Genomic DNA, 19,388 nt, shown 5'->3' on the forward strand with positions numbered 1-19,388 from the left:
GAGCTCATCAGTTAATGGTGTGTCAGCATGGTTGTGTGAAAACCTGAGTCACTGTTTTCATGTTACAGTTTGGAGTTTTTCCAGTAAAACACGAATTATTTCCTGGTGAGAAAAACTTGATCTAATGCTCAAATTATAGTCGTAAACATAGGAGAGAATGAAAAAGTCACCAGGTATATGACCCCGGAAATAATAATTTTGAATGTCCACCTCTTGTAGTGTCTTATTGTATGCATAGAATGCTAACTCTGATTTGTGCTGCATTAAATTCAGTTAGTTCAGATTAAAATTTGGCATTTATTATGCAGGAACGTAAAATTGAGGCTACAAGATTAGCTATGATCTTATTGAATGTCAGGTTTTAAGGGGCAATGGCTCATTCTTCCTCCAGTTTCTTTTTTCTTTTAGCTTTGGTGTAGAATTTGAATTTTCAGGTGTTTTTCTCTTCCAAATGTGGTTAGATTTGGTGGTTGTACTGAAGTCACTGCACCTCTTGCTCCTCATGATCAAGAGTGTCTTTCTTCCTTCACCTCCTTTTAAACATTTGTCTCTTTAACATAAACCACCGACTGATCAGCTTGACCAAAATCGCAGCTGTTCGAAACTTGTGATTTTTGCAACAAGTGCCATATTTTTAAGCTCTGTTGCGAGTATTCTATTTTGTTTTCATTGACATAACGTCCTCTCCTTTTATTTTCAGCTGGAAAAGTTGTGGTTTAGTTTATGTCAGTGTTACTTGAAACTCCTACTCTCAGACTATCAGTGTAGAGTTCTTTCTCAGGGTATTGACAGTCTTTTACACTGTATTTTGTAATTCCATGTTGAGGACCTAATTTTCACACTACTAGAGTTTTACCACCTACTTCTGCAAGAGCAAACAAGATTCGGAAGGAAAAGCTCAAGAAAATAAACTTCTGTATAATATAGTCATAGTCTCCAAGAACAACAGAATTGATCGTACTGACAGCCTTTAGGTTACGTTTTTTTGGGTTAGGTATAGTTACCATTTATTTAGAGGAGCACCTGTTACTGTTTCTTGACCTGAAAATAGCAGCTGTGCAGAACACAGTTCTCGGAAAGCAAGACCTATTGTTGTTCAGAATTCCTATGACCACATTTTCTGTAATATCCTACCCATTACCTTCCTCCAAAGGTGTTTTGACACACATTGCTGAAGATGCAAAATTATACTTCTTGGACATGCAAGCTAGGTGTTAATTTCCGTTGATGACTGGCCATCTGTTTTCTTCTACGGGTCAGGTTAGCCTCTTGCACCAACTCAGACAAACCTCCCACCTGCTCCAGTGGTGTGTAATAACATCCCTGAAGAATATATCTAGAATCATAAACAGTTAAAAGTTTGCATGTGATCAGAACAATTGTACCATTTATACAGGAGCAAGTGAGGACTGCAGATGCTGGAGATCAGAGTTGAGAGTGTCGTACTGGAAAAGCACAGCAGGCCATGCAACACAGAGGAGCAGGAGAGTCAACGTTTTGAGCATAAGCTCTTCATCAGGAATTTTGATTCATTCTCATTGATCTCATTCCTGATAAAGGGCTTATGCCTGAATTGTTAATTCTCTTGCTCCTCGGATGCTGCATGAGCTGCTGTGCTTTTCCACCACCACACACTTGACGCTGCACGTTTTATATAGGCTCATATACATAAGGTAGAAGTTTATAAAGTTGGGGTTGAATTAGAATGGATCAGCTGACCAGGTTCAGGAAGGTAGATTTTAAAAAAGTCGGTGGATTCTGGTTGATTTGATTTGACCTATTTAAATATAGTGGATGAGCTGGATGTAAAGGCCAACATGAGCCACCTTGTGCAATATTTTCTTAATTAGATCACTAGCCATTTTGCAGTATCCAGTGTCTGAGTGCTCACGTTCTGTTATTCCATTTGATTGAGAAAATGTAAAACTCATGCTAAACTATTGAAATCAAATTCACTGTAAAAATAGATAGTTCTTAATTATTGCCAGAATGGTAACTATGGAATTGTAAGTATGAATGTAATCTTATTTGGTGTAGAACACAGTGTCACTTAAATGTGTTGCACTTATTCAGTGGAACATCCTAGGGATGGTTGCAAATAATCTCAAGAATGAAGGTTGCAAATGGAATGCCAGTTCAGTGATGATGCTAATATCATCTTGTGAATGTTAAACTTCTGCTTTAAATCTAGTCAGTGTGCAATTGGGTGATGAGATGGTTTTAAATATTTTTTTAAAATAAACAAACAATCTGGTCTAGCAACATTTTGCATAATAGCTTTTTATCATGTTTTTCTGTTTTTTAGATTATAACCTATCTGCACTAGAACACCTATTGTTTACCAAAGAGACCAAGTATTCTGCAACTAAATCTCCTCAGGAAAAAGCAACACTCATCCCAGACAGAAGCTCAGTTTTATACGCTCAGGTACCATCACAATGCAACACCAGCAACTGGAAGACCAGACGACAACGTAGAAACACTCACTGCTATTCCTTGAGGGAAGCCAGGAAAACAGCACTTTCCACATCTGATTCTGAAACCAATTCAGATGACAAGAATTCAGTCATGATCAGACAAAGACGACAGCAGACTTTGCAGCCTTTTGTAACCTGCAAGTCAAGAGAGGACTGTAATGCTTCCAAAGACAGTTTTCTCCCATCTTTAAAAGTTGGAGAAGTTGCTCAGCATGACTTAAGTTTAGAATGTGCTGCTGCGTTGCTGCAAGAAACAGATATGGAGTCCTCCATGTTGAATAAGTCGGAAAATACTCCATTTGATCTCTGTCGTGTTTTGTTGTCTCTATTAGAAAAAGTTTGCAAATTTGACATGGCCTTAAATCACAATCCAGCATTAACTGTGAACGTTGTTCCCACATTGACAGAATTTTTGGCAGGAATTGGAAACTGCTGCAATGGAAATGTATCTAATGCTGAGGAAGTTGCTGCAGGATGGACCCCAGAGCCTGCGGCCCTGGTACAAAGGATGCTTCTACGTACTGTGTTACATCTTTTATCAGTTGACATAAATTGCAGAGAAAATATACCAGACACACTAAGGAAAAATATTGCAGACTTGTTGAGGGTGACATTGAAGGTCAAGAACTGCATTGACAAGCGTACAGATCCCTTTGTCCCACGACTGAAAATGACTTTCCAGTTCAATGAAGATTTTTCTTTCTCAAGGTCTTGTCACAAAATTCTGCTGGTGCCAGAGCTACTTGAAGTGATTTTGCAAATTTTAATTTGTACCCTACAAACAGCGTCCTCCAATCCCCCCTTCTTCAGTCAGGCTATGGACCTTGTCCATGAGTTTACTCAGCATCATGGCTTTGAGTTGTTTGAAGGAATAGTGCTTCAGATGGAAAGATTGGTTGCCAAAGATGAACCCCAGTCTACTGAGGCAGCAGAGCATATCACATCCTTAATTAGTAGTGTCATGAAAATAATTAACATTGTCAAGAAGGTAAAATCAGAACAACTCCATCAGTCTGTTTGTACACGCAAGCGGCACAGGCGATGTGTGTATTCTCACTTCATGCATCACCATAGAAATCTGTCTGGCCTTCCAGTTGCAGCATTCAGAAATCAGCTGTCCAAAAATCCTTTTGAGATGACATTAGATGGTGAAATTTATTATCCTGATCGTTGTTGCTGTATTGCAGTGTGTGCTCACCAATGTCTGCACTTGCTTCAGAAAGTTTGCTTAAGTAGCACTTGTGTACAGATTTTATCAGGCATACATGCTGTGGGGATTTGTTGTTGTATGGATCCAAGGTCTATCATTGGTCCCATGATTCATGCCATAAAGCTACAAACTTTAAAGAACTGTCAGCAGGATATCTTGAGTATTCTGAGTAAATTTATCCTTGAGCAGCTTGGGGGTGAGGAGGTTTCAGTAAAAATGAAACAAGTGAATTGTAACATTTGTGCTGTTGATAGTAGCCAGATACCTGATGTTGCAGAAATTCTACATGGAGGTCTTATGAACATTAGTTCCTCAACCAGTCTTGTCAACCCTATTTACAGAGCAGATAGTATTCTGCCAAGTGGAGGATCCAGGGAAATGTGGATGAGGGAAGCTTTGAAAGCCTACCAAGATCTTCTCTTCATTGATGATGCACAGCTGAGTTTGCAAGTTACTAGCCACATATGCCATCTAATACAAAAAGGCAATGATGTCATTAAATGGCAACTTTACACTCATATCTTTAATACAGTGCTTCAAAGAGGAGTGGAGCTGTCTCATCAAACACAGCAACTGGGAATAATGACAGCCTGTACTGAAGTATACAACAATCACAACAGGTGTTTGTCTCCGGATGTCCTTCAGCTTCATCTGCACACATTGCCTTCACTCTTTAAGTCAAGGTGAGCAAGACATTATATCTCATACTTCTGTGTTTTGAAGTCACATTAGAGTTTCATTTTAATAAGTAATTAGATGTTACAAAAATGAAAGGAGTAATTCAGTTATGAAGAAAGGTCACTGGGCTTGAAATATTAACTCTGCTTTCTCACCATGTATGCTGCCAGACCTGCTGAGTTTCTCCAAATGCTGTCAAGAAGTTAGTTCATCACTTGTTTGCAAGTTCATGCGTGCGTTTTGAGGCCTTTCATTCACCTCGTTTTGCCTGACTTTCTTGATTTGCTGTATCCTACTTGCCTGTGCAGTTCTTTCTAATAAGTTGTGATGCACCCTGAGGCTTTTCAAGGCTTTCAACATATTTATCCACAGTATGAAACATTTTTAATTGACCTAATGTTTAAAATTTGACCAATGTTTATTTACCCACTGCCACTCTGAAAGTTATAACAGCTTGACTTCAGTCTTTATAGGTCCAGCATTCTTCTTGATATAACAGTATGATATACCAAATCTGAATGCAAAAGTCATTGATATTAATTATAAAGTAATAACTTTTATCCAACATTGGCCATTTGAAGGGTGAGGCAAAGTTTATGTTGGATGCTATGTATGTCTTAGAATCAGTTTTATCTACTATAATTTAAAACTGTTGTGTAATGAGATTGCAAATGCTGGAAACTAAGTTAGTTGGAAAATACTGACACGAGTGAATATTCGGAAAAGAAAAAAGTAGATAACATTTCAAGGTTAGAGTGTGCCTTGGATTTTTACCATAACTTGACCACAACATTGTTGGAGTTTGTTACTAATTTCATAGCACTTTCTATTGCTCTTGAGTTCAATGCAGTTGAATTAGTGAAAGGCTACATGAGATGTACCTTCTACTTTTTTTGATATATCCTGTATGTAGAAAATCACAATTTTATCTCTCTAACTCAGATGCAGCCGCCAATGGGACATGCAACTCACTTGATGTGTAGAGTTTAAATTGAGTGGCTTTGGCTGTTCCTGGAAATGTATTATTTTCAGCCAGATTTTCTTTTTAGTGAAAGGAAAGGGAGATTCCATTCAGATCTCCCTCAGAAATGTGGAGGTGTGCTTCCATTCTAAATTTAAAGGTCCAGACAACTACTAAGGAAAAATATAATCAGTCATATTAGAATGCTAGGTGGTTTGGGTGACAGATTGGTTATTAGGTAAGGTGCTCAATAAGTAGGGTGGTGAGTGTGTGGGGTGCCAACTGGAGTGGAAGTAGGGTACCAATAAACTGGGGTATCAGCTGGGGTGCGAGAGTGCAATGTATAAGGAATCATGTAGGTTGGGGGCTGGGGAAATTGGGTTGTGGGTTGGGAACTGAAAATGTGTTGCTGGAAAAGCGCAGCAGGTCAGGCAGCATCCAAGGAGCAGGAGAATCGACGTTTCGGGCATGAGCCCTTCTTCAGGAATGATTCCTGAAGAAGGGCTCATGCCCGAAACGTCGGTTCTCCTGCTCCTTGGATGCTGCCTGACCTGCGCTTTTCCAGCAACACATTTTCAGCTCTGATCTCCAGCATCTGCAGTCCTCACTTTCTCTTTGTGAGTTGGGAAGTTGGGTTGGGCCTGGTGACAGTGGCATTGTTTGGGGGAGTGAGGTTCAGGGTTCAGGTTGGAGCTGGCAGTGGCAGGAAGAGGAATGAGAGATTTAGTTGAAGCAGGAGTGTGAATGGGTCCCCTGAGGGCTGAGAGTGAGATATATAGAGTCTGTCGAATAGTTACTTAGGTGTCAGACTATGTATTTAATAGTGACTGTTTTACTTAATTTCATAGCCATCTGAAGTCTTCAATTTTAAAAAAAATGATGGTTGCATTCTTGTGCAACCCCACATTATAGAAAAATCGCACTTTAGAAACAGCACTTCGTATTGGCAATGTGATCGTGTTATAGCCAACACACGTTTTAAAAGATTGCGCATCAAAATCAGTGTCCCCAATTCGTCAGTCGGCAAATTTGCATTAATAAAATGAGCGTTACAGCAGAATGAGCTGCAGAGACGTTTGTAAAGTTCCAGGCATGGTGGTATTGCTTAGAAAATTCAATTTCCCAGCCATCCCTTTGGAATGTGCTGATGTGAATTTAGCAGGGTTGCCATTTCCACCTCTGATATACAAAAAATCAACTATTTTTTAATCAACCTATTCAGAGATGTTATTACACACATCTGGAATGGATAGGACTTGAACCCAGGCATTATGTCTTGGAGGTAGGGATGCTTCCACTGTACCACAAGCCCTCTACGCTTGTAGAATGACTGTCTGACCAGTGGAAGATCTTCCCCTTTGTTAAAACATCTCACTCCATACAAAGAAGTTTAAAAAAAAATTCTCAACACCAGTTTTTGTCAAACAGATTTATTTGGAAGTACTAGCTTTCGGAGCGCCTCTCCTTCATTAGGTAGCTGTGGAGCAGGATGATAAGAGACAGAATTTATAGCAAAAGATCTCAGTGTCATGCAACTGAAATGATATATTGAACAAACCTAGATTGCTGTTAACTCTTTCATCTTTTAGAATGGGTTGCAGATTTCAGTTCAGAATTTCTTTCCAGTCACATTCTCGAGATAACTTAAGGTTTTATTAAAAAATAGACATCTCAGCTCAGACAACACAATAAGGGTATGTGGTTAGAGTCTGTCTGTATCCCAATTATGAGCCAGGCTGATTCTATTTCCAAAGTAGGAATTCATAAAATGTTAAATGGATTGACTGCTTGCATTGACTGCCTGCAGATTGTGTGCTTTTTGAATAAAATAGAATGCGCCTGCAATTATAATTCTGCAAATGCAAAATCACCCCATAGACTTGTGTGTGTGTGTGTGTGTGTGTGTGTTTGCGTGTGTGCATGTGCATGCTTGGTAGAGTGGGTGCATGAGTTTGACAGTATGAGTCTGTGAGAGGGTGTGTGCATGGGTGAATGTGTGGAGGATGTATGTATGTGTGTGTGTCTGAGTGTGTGCATGTGTGAGAGAGTTGATAGTGTAGTGGAGTCAACTGTAGTGTGACGTGAACCCAGGTACCAGCTTGGGGCAATCCTCCTGGTACTGAACTTGACTATCAGGCTCTGCTCAGCGACTCTGTTGTTGCATATCCCGAAGTCTGCCTTGGCGGATGGTCACTCGAAGGTCTGAGGCCGAATGTCCCTGACTGGAAGGGAACGTTCTTGGCTGGCGATTGTGTGGTGTCCATTCATCCATTGTTGTAGCATCTGCTTGGTCTCAACAATGTACCAAGCCTTGGGGCGTCCTTGCCTGCTGCATACGAAATAGCCAACATTGGCCGAGTCACATGAGTACCTGCTGCATACATGGTGGGTGAAAACGTTATCACCACTGGGAAATTGATTGCTAACTTATTGGGCCACACCCTCCAACCAGAAGAGATTGAAGTTCTCAGTCAAGGACTCAATTTCTGCCACACCACCAAAATGGATCCCATTGGTCTTACGACTGACACGGAAGAATTCACCAGACACATGACACTCTGGGAATTCTTCCAAAATGTCTGCAAAGATCCCAGTGAGACAACTGATTAACTGGAACAGTCATCAGAGAAATCCATAGAGGAGCAACCAATGAAGGAGTTGATTTGGACCCCTCTGGAGAACTGCTGTCCTGGGCTTGACACATATGCTCAAACAGTCAGGAAATGCGTAAATGCCTGATTATCAGCTGCACCCACAAGGTAGAGCAAAACGTCACCCGATCATAATACAGTCCATCCATGCACAAAAATAATTGCAACATTGTCCTCAAACCAGCAGATAAAGGAGGAGCCATCGTCGTTCAGAATAGAACTGACTACTGCAAGGAAGTGTACCGACAACTGAACAACCAGGAGCACTACAGAAGACTACTGTCTGATCAGACCAAAGAATACACCTGTGAACTAAACTCATTTGATTAAGTCTTTTGATCCAGTCCTACAGAGTTCCCTACACACTCTCATCCCACGTACTTCTTGCATAGGAGATTTCTACTGCTTTCCGAAGTTGCACAAAGACAACATACTGGGTCGTCCCATTGTGTCGTTCAATAGGGCCCTGTGTGAGAACCCCTCTGGCTATGTCGAGGGCATCTTGAAACCCATTGTACAGGAGACCCCCAGCTTCTGTCGCGACACTACAGATTTCTTACAGAAACTCTGCTCCAACAGACTAGTTGAACTGAGAACATTCCTTGCCACAATGGATGTTTCAGCACTCTACACCAGCGTACCCCACGATACATCACTGCAACAGCCTCAGTACTCAATACCAACTGCTGCCAATCTCTGAGCTCCATGGTACAACTTTTGCGCTTCATCCTCGACCAAAACATTTTCACCTTTTGACAACCAATTCTTCATCAGGATGCATGGAACAGCCATGGGGACCATATTTGCACCCCAATATGCCAACATTTTCATGCACAAGTTTAACAAGACGACTTTGCTGCACAGGACCTCCAATCAGCACTATGCAACAGATATATTGACAGCATTCTCTTCCTGTGGACTTATGGCAAGGAGTCACTGGAATGACCACACAGTGATATCAACAAGTTTCATCCCACTATCAAACTTATCATGAACTATGTTTTAGTATCTGTGTCATTCTTGGACATGGATCTCTGTCGAGGACAGGCACTTCAGTACCTAACTCTACTGCAAACCCACGGATGACATCACGATGCAGCAGTTTTCTAACTTCCACCCTAAACGTATTAAAACAGCCATCCCCAATGGACAAGCCCTACGCATACATGGGAACTGTTCAGATTAGGAGGAATCTGAAGGTGCAGAAGGATGTCCTCATAAGACCAGGATACGATGCTCAACTTATCGATTGCCAGTTCTGATGTGCCACAGCGAGAAACCGTAATGATTTCCCCAGAAGACAGACATGGGATGCAACCGATAGGGTACACTTCGTTGTCCAGTGCTTCCCAGGAGTGGAGGAACAGTGCCATGTTGTTCTTATCCTCATCAATAATGCGTTGCAGGCAGAGTACCTCACCAAGATCTTCATTATGCCTCCATTTCTTGTCTTTAAACAACCGCCGAAACTTAAACCGACCATTGTTTACAGCAAACTACCCAACCATCAGGACAACATCGACCACAACAATGTATACCCCTGTCATGGCAACCACTGCAAGATGTGTCAGTGTCAACAAGGATACCACCATTACACGTGGAGACACTACCCACCATATACACGGCAGGTACTCGTGACCCGGCCTACGTTGTCTTATCTCATACGCTGCAGGCAAGGATGCCCTGAGGTACGGTACATTGGCGAGACCAAGCAGATGCCACAACAATGGGTGAATGGACACCTTGCAGCAATCGCCTGACTGGGGTGTTCCCTCCCAGTCGGGGAACACTTCAGCGGTCAGAGACATTTGGCCTCTGATCTTCAGGTGACCATTCACTAAGGCGGACTTTGGGGTACAGAAGAATGCAGAGTGGCTGAACAGAGGCTGACAGCCAAGTCCGGTACCCATGAGGATGGCCTTGACCTGGGCCTTGGGTTCATGTCACGTTATAGGTGAGCCCACTGCACTATACACTCTCTCACACGTGCATATACGTTCCTACATACACTCTCTCTCATACAGACCGTCTTTCATATGTATGCCCACTCAGATGCGCACACGCACCTCCCCCCATGCTCTCATCCAGGCGCACACCCTCTCACAGGCTTATACTCCGTCACACTTACACATACACTCTACCAAGCATGCACACATGCAAGCATGCTCTCACACGTGCACACTCTCACGCACGCATTCACATTCTCTCTCCCCCCTCACATGCATGCACACACACGTACAACTATGGGGTGAATTTGTATTTGCAGAATTGTAATTGAAGATAAATTCTAGTTTGTTCAAAAAACACACAATCTGCAAGCAGTCAATCCTTAATATTTTTAAAATTCTTACTTTGGAAGTAGATCCAGTTTGGCTCAAGATTGGGATACAGACAGACTCTAAGTTCACACCTTTAATGCATTGTCTGAGCTGAGATGTCACATTTTTTATAAAACCTTAAGTTATCTTGAGAATGTGACTGAAAAGAAGTTCTGGAATTTACATATTAATAAACCAAACCCTGCAACCCATTCTAAAAGATGAAAGACATAACAGCAATCTAGGTTTGTTCAATATATCATTTCAGTTGCATGACAATGAGATCTTTTGCTATAAACTGTGTCTTGTGATCCTGGTCCACAGCTACCTGATGAAGGAACAGTGCTTTGAAACCTAGTACCTCCAAATAAGCTAGTTGCACTATAACCTGGTGTTGTGTGATTTTTAACTTTGTCCACCCCAGTCCAACATCATCACCTCCACATCATGGCATACAAAGAAGAGCAGTAGTTTGTTGAGGTCTAAACCAGAGATGATCACTCTGTTTATTCTACTGATGCCTGTAATCAAATTGTGCTATTCATTTTATTAAACTTCATTTGACAGCAAAGATAAATTATTGAAGTGACAGCATAAATCAAAAATTCAAACAGGAATTGTATTTTGACTGAACCTCCCCTATTTCGACAAACTGCAGGCTGCTTTTTCTCTTTTCAGATGGTGTTGGACCTCCATTAATTTCTAGCCCTTTCTGTTCTTAAATACAATATGACATATTGAATTATTTTCCTTTTAGAAAAGCTTGTTCGTATAAAGAAAATGTGTGCTTGTTTTCCACAGGGTAGTCAGAGGCCTCTTTTTGAGCTGCAATGGATTAAATCAAATGACCGAGCTAATATATCTAGACTCCGTTCGATCCTATGCACTGAACGTATTTGAAACCTTAATCCTGTGCCTTGGGGATCAACAGCTGGATGCAGGAATGCAAGGTGAAGAAACTAATGCAGAGGACTCTGTTTTGGATCCCGGAAGCACTCCAAGTAGCCAATGTGCTGCACAGCATAAAAGTGAGATGGCACAAACTTTAAGCAAGTTTTATGCTGTGCTCAAAGAAGCATACCCCAAGAAGAGGAAAGATCAAATCATTGACATCAACTTAAACGTAATAAACTTGTTTCTTTGTGTTGCATTCCTGTGCATTAGTCAAGAGCCTGAATCTGATCGTGAGTCTGCCAATGATTCTGAAGATACCTCAGGCTACGATAGCACAGCCAGTGAGCCTCTGAGCAACATGCTTCCTCATTTGTCACCGGATAGTGTTGTTTTGCCTTCGAAAGAGCAGATCAGGCAAGTAGCAGATGTGTGGTCTGCATGTTGTTGTATCTACCTGAAAAGTATAGCATTCCAGAAACAATTCCATAAACTTGGTGGCCTGGGGGTCTGTCGTCGACTGATGACAATGATCATTCAACAGATCTCTAGCTCAAGGAAAGATAACATAAAAGCAAATCAAGTTAATATGTCTACTCCGTGTGAAAATCAAAAGGAATTGGAAATTGACACACATTCGCCATCAAGTCTGGTGGCCAAAAAAGAATTGTCAGATATCAGCAGTTGTGAGAAGTCCGCTAAACCAGAGTCTGAACTTGTTCAAAAAACAGCATTTGGAGACCAACTGGATGCACAGAGTTTTGCTGTTGGAGATGATAAGATTCCAAAAGATCGGAATGTTGTGGAACAGGAACATTGTACAACAGAGGAGGAATGGGAACTCCATAGTATCAGGCTTCTGGAAGCTTTATTAACCATCTGTCTACACCATTCTTGGAAAACTGACTTTGACTCTGCTCCACAGGTATGTTTGGTAGTGCTAATGTTTCTCATGTTAACTTGAAGCATGTAATTCAGTGAATAAGGATCATTGGACTCTATGTTAACTCTGTTTTCTCTCCATAGATGCTGCTAGATGTGCTGGGCTTCCCCAGCAATTTCTCTTTTTGTATCTAATTCAGTGAGGTGGGATTTGGGTCCGTAATCCCAATGTCCCAGGAATTGGAAACTCAGCATCAAGTATAGTGACTGTAATAACTCAGGAAGCCCAATTGGAAAGGAATAGCATTGACTGCTGAGCACCAAAGTAGATTGCACATGGCATTCATAGGATAGTACCAGTCAAGCACCGAATTCTGCAGATCTATCCCTGGGTCTGCTTCATTCTTTTCATATCTGAAATTTTGTTTTTAACTGTCAACTGCCATAAGTAAAACACCTGTGCAGCCAATTGGATATTTACATGCAAAGCCCATTGCAGGCAATGCAAACCATTTGGGTCTACTTTATAAAGAAAGTTACACAGAAGCAATTCCCTGAATAGTGTACATATAACACTTATAAATCAATCAGCTCAGAGATGTTATTGCACATCTTAGCAGATGGGACTTGAACCTGGACCACCTTGCCTCAGGCATAGAAATACTACTACCATTCCCTCACAAGAGCCATTGCACATCTTATGTGCACCACTCCTGAAGAAGATATTCAGAGATGATATGACCAACTCTGGAGCAGGTGTGATTTGAACCTAGGTTTCCTGGCTCAGAGGTGGGGACACTACCACTGTACCACACAAGTCCTAACTCTGGGTCTGCTTTACAGATTTTCTTTTCAATAAACCTATTCACACATGCTGCTGCAGGTGAGACTTGAACCCAGGCCTCCTGTTTCAGAGGTAGGGACACTACCACTGCCACAAGAAACCTTTGGGTCTGCTTTATTTTTCTATAAACCTGTTCAGAGATATTATTATACAATTCCGCAGCAGGTAGGACTTGAATCCAGGTATCCTGGCTCAGAGGTAGACACACTGCCACTGCACCACAAGAACCCAAGGGTGTGCTTTACTTTTGTTTTTTCTGATTTTATTTACTATTTTTGAATCAGCCTGTTAAAAGATGTATTACACACCTCCTGAGCAGGTGAGACTTGAACCTTGCCTTCCACAGGGATACCAGCCCTGTGCCACAAGAACCCTACTCTAGGTCTGCTTTTTTAAAAATCAACCTCGTCAGAGATGTTATGACAACCTCTGGAGCAGTTGAGATTTGAATGCAAGCTTCCTAGCTCAGAGATAGGGACATTGTTACTGCATCAAAGACCTTCTTTGGATGTTGTTTTTTAAATCAACCTGTTCAGGGTGGTTACGACACACCTCTAGAGTAGATGGGACTTGAACCCAGGAGTTTTGGCTCAGAGTTGGGACACTACCACTGCACCACAAAATTTAATCTTTAACTAGGAGAGCCGTTTGTTGATAGTTCATACATATTTACATGTGAAAAGAACTTACATATTTGGAATAAGTATTTTCTAATTAACTTGTTCAGAGTTGTTATTATACACTTCTAGAGTAGGTGGAACTTGAATCCAGGCCTTCTGACTCGGCAGGGACACTATCACTGCACTGCAAGACCTAAATAGATATGCACTTTTTTTAATATCCAGAAATGTTTTCCCACCACCAAATCACTGGCTTGTTTTTTGTTTTTTTTTTAACTATTAACTACCACCAGTGATCACTTGTGCAGCCAATTAGAAGTTTACATGTGAAGCCCATTACAGACAATGTGAGTGGGTGGTGGGTTTCTTGTTTTTTTAAGTCCACCTGTTCAGTTATGTAATGACATTGTCTGGGACTTGAACCCATGTTCTCCTGATTTTATGCATATTTTATCTTTTCTTTAGAGAGATGTTGTGACTCATCTCTGGAGTAGGTGGAGCCTGAACCAAGGCCTCCTGGCTCAGAGATAGGGTCGATATCATTGCCACAAGACCTCTCAAATTCCTCATGGTAGATATTTTCTAATTAATCTGTTCAGAATTTGACACATCTCTAGAGCAAGTGGGACTTGAGCCCAGGCCTCCTGGCTTTGGGTCTGTGTTTTATTTGTAGATATTTTCTATTCAATCTGATTTAAGATGTCATTACACACCTCCAGGAGCAGATGGAATTTGAACCTGGACTTTTTAGCTCAGAGGTAGGGACATACCAGCGCACTGCAAGACTCCTATGGGAATGAGGTTTTTTTTTCTTTTATCCAGAAGAGTTAGCTCACAGCCAAATGAATTTCCAACCATCAAATCACTCACTATTTTTATTTTTAATTATTAACCTCTATCAGTAATCACTCCATGCAGCCAGCGAGAGGTTTACATAAAAAGCCCAGTATAGGCAATGCAAATTATCAAAGAGATTGCGGTGAGTCTGGGTTATTATTTTTAACATTTTCTAACCAGCCTGCTCATTATACACCTCAGCAGCAGATGGAGCTTGAACCCAGGCCTCATGGACCAGAGGCGGGGACACTACCACTACACCACAAGACCCCAAGTGGGTTTACACTTTTAAAATATATTCTCCAATCAACCTGTTCAGAGATGTCATAGCACATATCTTAAGCATGTGGGACTTGTCTCAGGCCTCCTGGTTCAGAGGGAGGGACATTACCACTGCACCACAAGAGTTCTGGGTCTGCTTTGCTTTTGCAATCAGTAATTTTATAATGCACAATTGAATGGCTTTTCGCTGCACAAATCACTGACTTTTTTTATTTTTAACTATTAGACACCACCAATAATCACCCATGCAGTCAATTAAATATTTACGTGTAAAACCCATTATGGGCAATGAGACCATTAAAGTGGAGGGGATCGGCAGACTGGGAAAAAACTAAATCAGAATGGAGTTGGAGAGGGAAATAAAACACTGTATCCCCCTCGGTGCCAATCTCTCCTAAAGACATAAAGAGCATTGATGGACACCACAAGGAGATTAATTATTGATTTCCCATTAGCCTTAAAGGGGTTATCCACATGGCCAAATTAATTTGTCAGAAATCAGTAGTAACGAAGATTTCATCTATGTTTTGGTGCAACTGATAGATAATGTTTCGAGAAGAAACAAATAGTTTGCATTATGCAGTGCCTTTAATGTATTAAATAATGGCTTTTCCCTGCACAAATCACTGACTTGGTTAGGAACATGGCATCAATTTCAAAGGAGGGTGCCTGTAAACAGGAAAGTGGTTTGAAGTGTGTATACTTCAATGCAAGAAGTATACGAAATAAGGTAGGTGAACTTGCAGCGTGGGTTGGTACCTGGGACTTCGATGTTGTGGCTATTACGGAGACATGGGTAGAACAGGGACAGGATTGGCTGTTGCAGGTTCCAGGGTTTAAATGTTTTAGTAGGGTCAGAGGTGGGGGTAAAAGAGGGGGAGGTGTGGCATTGCTTGTCAAAGATAGTATTACAGCTGTGGAAAGGACGATGGATGAAGACTCGCCATCTGAGGTAGTTTGGGCTGAGGTTAGGAATAGGAAAGGTGAGCTCACCCTGTTAGGAGTTTTTTACAGGCCTCCTAATAGTCCTAGAAACGTAGAAGAAAGGATTGCGAGGATGATTCAAGAGAAGAGTGAAAGTAATAGGGTGGTTGTTATGGGGGACTTTAACTTTCCTGATATTAATTGGGAAAGCTATAGCTCAAGTTCGTTAGATGGGTCAGTGTTTGTCCAATGTGTGCAGGAGGGTTTCCTGACACAATATGTAGATAGGCCCACAAGAGGTGAGGCCATACTGGATTTGGTTCTGGGTAATGAACCAGGCCAGGTGTTAGAATTAGAGGTAGGTGAGCACTTTGGGGACAGTGACCACAATTCGGTGACCTTTACTCTAGTGATGGAGAGGGATAAGAGTTATAAGGTAGCCAGGAAGGACCTGAAGAGAGAGCTAAGAGCAGCAAGGAGGGGACATGAAAGGTCCTTAGTTGGTAGGATTAGGGAAAACCCTAAGGCTTTCTATAGGTATGTCAGGAATAAAAGAATGACTAGGGTAGGAATAGGTCCAGTCAAGGATAGTAGTGGGAAGTTGCGTGTGGAGGCTGAAGAGATTGGGGAGACACTGAATGAATACTTTTCGTCAGTATTCAATCAGGAACAGGACATTGTTGTCAATGTGAGTACTGAGTCACAATTAAGTAGAATGGATGGCTTTGAGGTATGTAGAGAAGAGGTGTTGGAAATTCTGGAAAGGGTGAAAATAGATACGTCCCCTGGGCCTGATGGCATTTATCCTAGGTTTCTCTGGGAAGCAAGGGAAGAGATTGCAGAGCCATTGGCCTTGATTTTTATGTCCTCGTTGTCTACAGGAGTAGTGCCAGAAGATTGGAGGCTAGCAAATGTGGTTCCCTTGTTCAAAAAGGGGAGTAGGGATAACCCTAGTAACTATAGGCCGGTGAGTCTCACTTCTGTTGTGGGCAAAATCTTAGAGAGAATTGTAAGGGATAGGATTTATGAACATCTGGATAGGAATAATGTGATCAAGGATAGTCAGCATGGTTTTGTGAAGGGCAGGTCGTGCCTCACAACCCTTATTGAATTCTTTGAGAAGGTGACTAAGGAGGTGGATGAGGGGAAAGCGGTAGATGTGGTGTATATGGATTTTAGTAAGGCGTTTGATAAGGTTCCCCATGGTAGACTACTGCAAAAAATACAGAGGTATGGATTGAGGGTGAGTTGGAGGTTTGGATTAGGAGTTGGCTGGCTGGAAGAAGACAGAGGGTAGTAGTTGATGGCAAATGTTCATCTTGGAGTGCCGTCACTAGTGGTGTTCCGCAACGATCTGTTTTGGGACCATTGCTGTTTGTCATTTTTATAAATGACCTGGAGGAGGGGTTAGAAGGTTGGGTGAGTAAGTTTGCGGATGATACGAAAGTCGGAGGAGTTGTAGATAGTGAGGAAGGATGTGGCAGGTTACAGCGGGATATAGATAAGCTGCAGAACTGGGCAGAAAGGTGGCAAATGGAGTTCAATGTAGCTAAGTGTGAGGTGATTCACTTTGGTAAGTGTAATAAAAAGATGGGGTACTGGGCTAATGGTCGGATACTTGGTAGTGTGGATGAGCAGAGGGATCTTGGTGTCCATGTACACAAATCTTTGAAAGTTGCCACCCAGGTAAATAGTGTGGTGAAGAAGGCATATGGCGTACTGGCTTTTATTGGTAGAGGAATTGAGTTCCGGAGTACTGAGGTCATGTTGCAGTTGTATAGGACTCTGGTGCGGCCACATCTGGAGTATTGTGTGCAGTTTTGGTCGCCATACTATAGGAAGGATGTGGAGGCACTGGAACGGGTGCAGAGGAGGTTTACCAGGATGTTGCCTGGTATGGTAGAAAGATCGTATGAGGAAAGGCTGAGGCATTTGGGGTTGTTTTCATTGGAGAAAAGAAGGTTTGGGGTGACTTGATAGAGGTGTATAAGATGATTAGGGGTTTAGATAGGGTCGACAGTGAGAATCTTTTTCCACGTATGGAGTCAGCTATTACAAGGGGGCATAGCTTTAAATTAAGGGGGGGTAGGTATAGGACAGATGTTAGGGGTAGGTTCTTTACTCAGCGAGTCGTGAGTTCATGGAATGCCCTGCCAGTAGCAATGGTGGACTCTCCCTCATTATGGGCATTTAAGCGGGCATTGGATAGGCATATGGAGGATAGTGGGCTAGTGTAGGTTAGGTGGGCTTGGATTGGCGCAACATCGAGGGCCGAAGGGCCTGTACTGCGCTGTATTCTTCTATGTTCTATGTTCTATAATCACAAGATACTTCACAAGAGTTCTAACACAAAATTGGTCAGTAAATCTCATGAAGCAATAGTAGTTAAGGTAACTGAAGTTTTGGTTTAAGAGATTAATTTTAAGAAGCATTTTAGGGAAGGAATTCCAGAACTTGGTAACAGTATTATGAAATTTATATTTTCTGTTTCTTAAATCCCAGAACCTTTCTGTGGATGAAATATTGACTGATATGCGAGACCTACTTGTTCGTTCTGGTATTGTTGATACGAATCTGGCCAAGCCTCTTTTCGATTCGTTGCAAAGTGTATCCTTAGGAGGAATTTCTGTGGATGGCTGTTCAGCTGAACAAGAGAGAAAAAAGGTGCACCTTTTATGTAACTGTTTTGTTAAATATTTGTTATTAATTTGCTTTCTTGAAATTAATAAATTTTCGGTTCTTAGCGTTATCAAAATACTGTTTCACCTTAAAAATCTCCACAATATTAAAATATGATCTAATTTTAAATTGGTTTGATGTTCTTGCTTCCTCTTTCAGCAAGAGCAGAGATAGACAGACAACCTTGTCTGAGGTCTCTACCACTGATAATAAAAATGGTATTATTTGAGGTGTTGCAGAGCTTGCTGTGTTGATCATCTAATTGTATTTACCTTGTCTCACCAACAGATTTTGGAGACATTTTACTATCTATTAACCTGACTCCTTTCCAAAAGTTTTTTTTTAATGAAGCAAGCATGGTGGATTTAGGCACAACAAAAACAGCAAAAATAAAACACTGGATGCTGGAAGACTGAAATAAAATCAAAAAAAAGCTAGAAGCACTCAACAGGGCTGGAAGTATCTATGGAGAGGCCAAGGCCCCTTCTTCAGAATTAAAGGAAGATGGAAATAAAATAGACCTTGTGCAAGTAAGAAGGGCATGATAGCAATCTGGGAAGGAAGAATAAAAGAATAGTATGCAAACAGATATTAAATGAAAAATGATTTCATAGTGCAACAAATAAAATATGTTGTCATGGTTGCAGCAAGAAAATAAAATTTGTCCAGAGTAGATGTGAATGGCAGAATAATGAATATTTGTGTCCAAAACAAAACATTAAAATAGCAAAATTAAAATTGGCATGTATAAAAACAAGCAGAAACAGATTGCAAGGGTAGTGATGCAACCTGAGTTTGAACTTCCCAATGTAGAGGGGGCCAGATTAGATTAGATTTGATTCCCTACAATGTGGAAACAGGCCCTTCGGCCCACTAATCCAGAATGCTCCAGGCCCAACCAGTCCACACCGAACCTCCGAAGAGTAACCCACCCAGACCCATTCCCCTCTGACTAATGCACCTAACACTATGAACAATTTTAGCATAGCTAATTCTCCTAACCTGCACATCTTTGGACTGTGGGAGGAAACCGGAGCACCCGGAGGAAACCCACACAGACACTAGGAGAATGTGCAAACTCCACACAGACCGTCGCCAGAGTCTGGAATCGAACCTGGGACCCTGGTGCTGTGA

The 19,388-nt window shown here is 41.5% G+C and overlaps 1 protein-coding gene across 3 annotated transcripts in view; it reads left to right on the forward strand.

Annotated features, from left to right (window-relative positions):
* The window catches only part of lyst (lysosomal trafficking regulator), a 360,509-nt gene that overhangs the window by 137,631 nt on the left and 203,490 nt on the right, over nucleotides 1–19,388 (forward strand). For all 3 annotated transcript variants that reach the window (XM_043680014.2, XM_043680023.2, XM_087978632.1), the window contains 3 exons: nucleotides 2,306–4,370; nucleotides 11,097–12,111; nucleotides 18,078–18,239. In XM_043680014.2, coding sequence (XP_043535949.2) covers nucleotides 2,306–4,370; nucleotides 11,097–12,111; nucleotides 18,078–18,239 — 3,242 coding nt within the window. The remainder of the gene's footprint in view (nucleotides 1–2,305; nucleotides 4,371–11,096; nucleotides 12,112–18,077; nucleotides 18,240–19,388) is intronic.

Source organism: Chiloscyllium plagiosum, unplaced genomic scaffold (genome assembly GCF_037043375.1).
Source record: "Chiloscyllium plagiosum isolate Xiang-an unplaced genomic scaffold, Cpla_swu_hap1 HiC_scaffold_3, whole genome shotgun sequence".
Lineage (NCBI taxonomy): Eukaryota > Metazoa > Chordata > Chondrichthyes > Orectolobiformes > Hemiscylliidae > Chiloscyllium > Chiloscyllium plagiosum.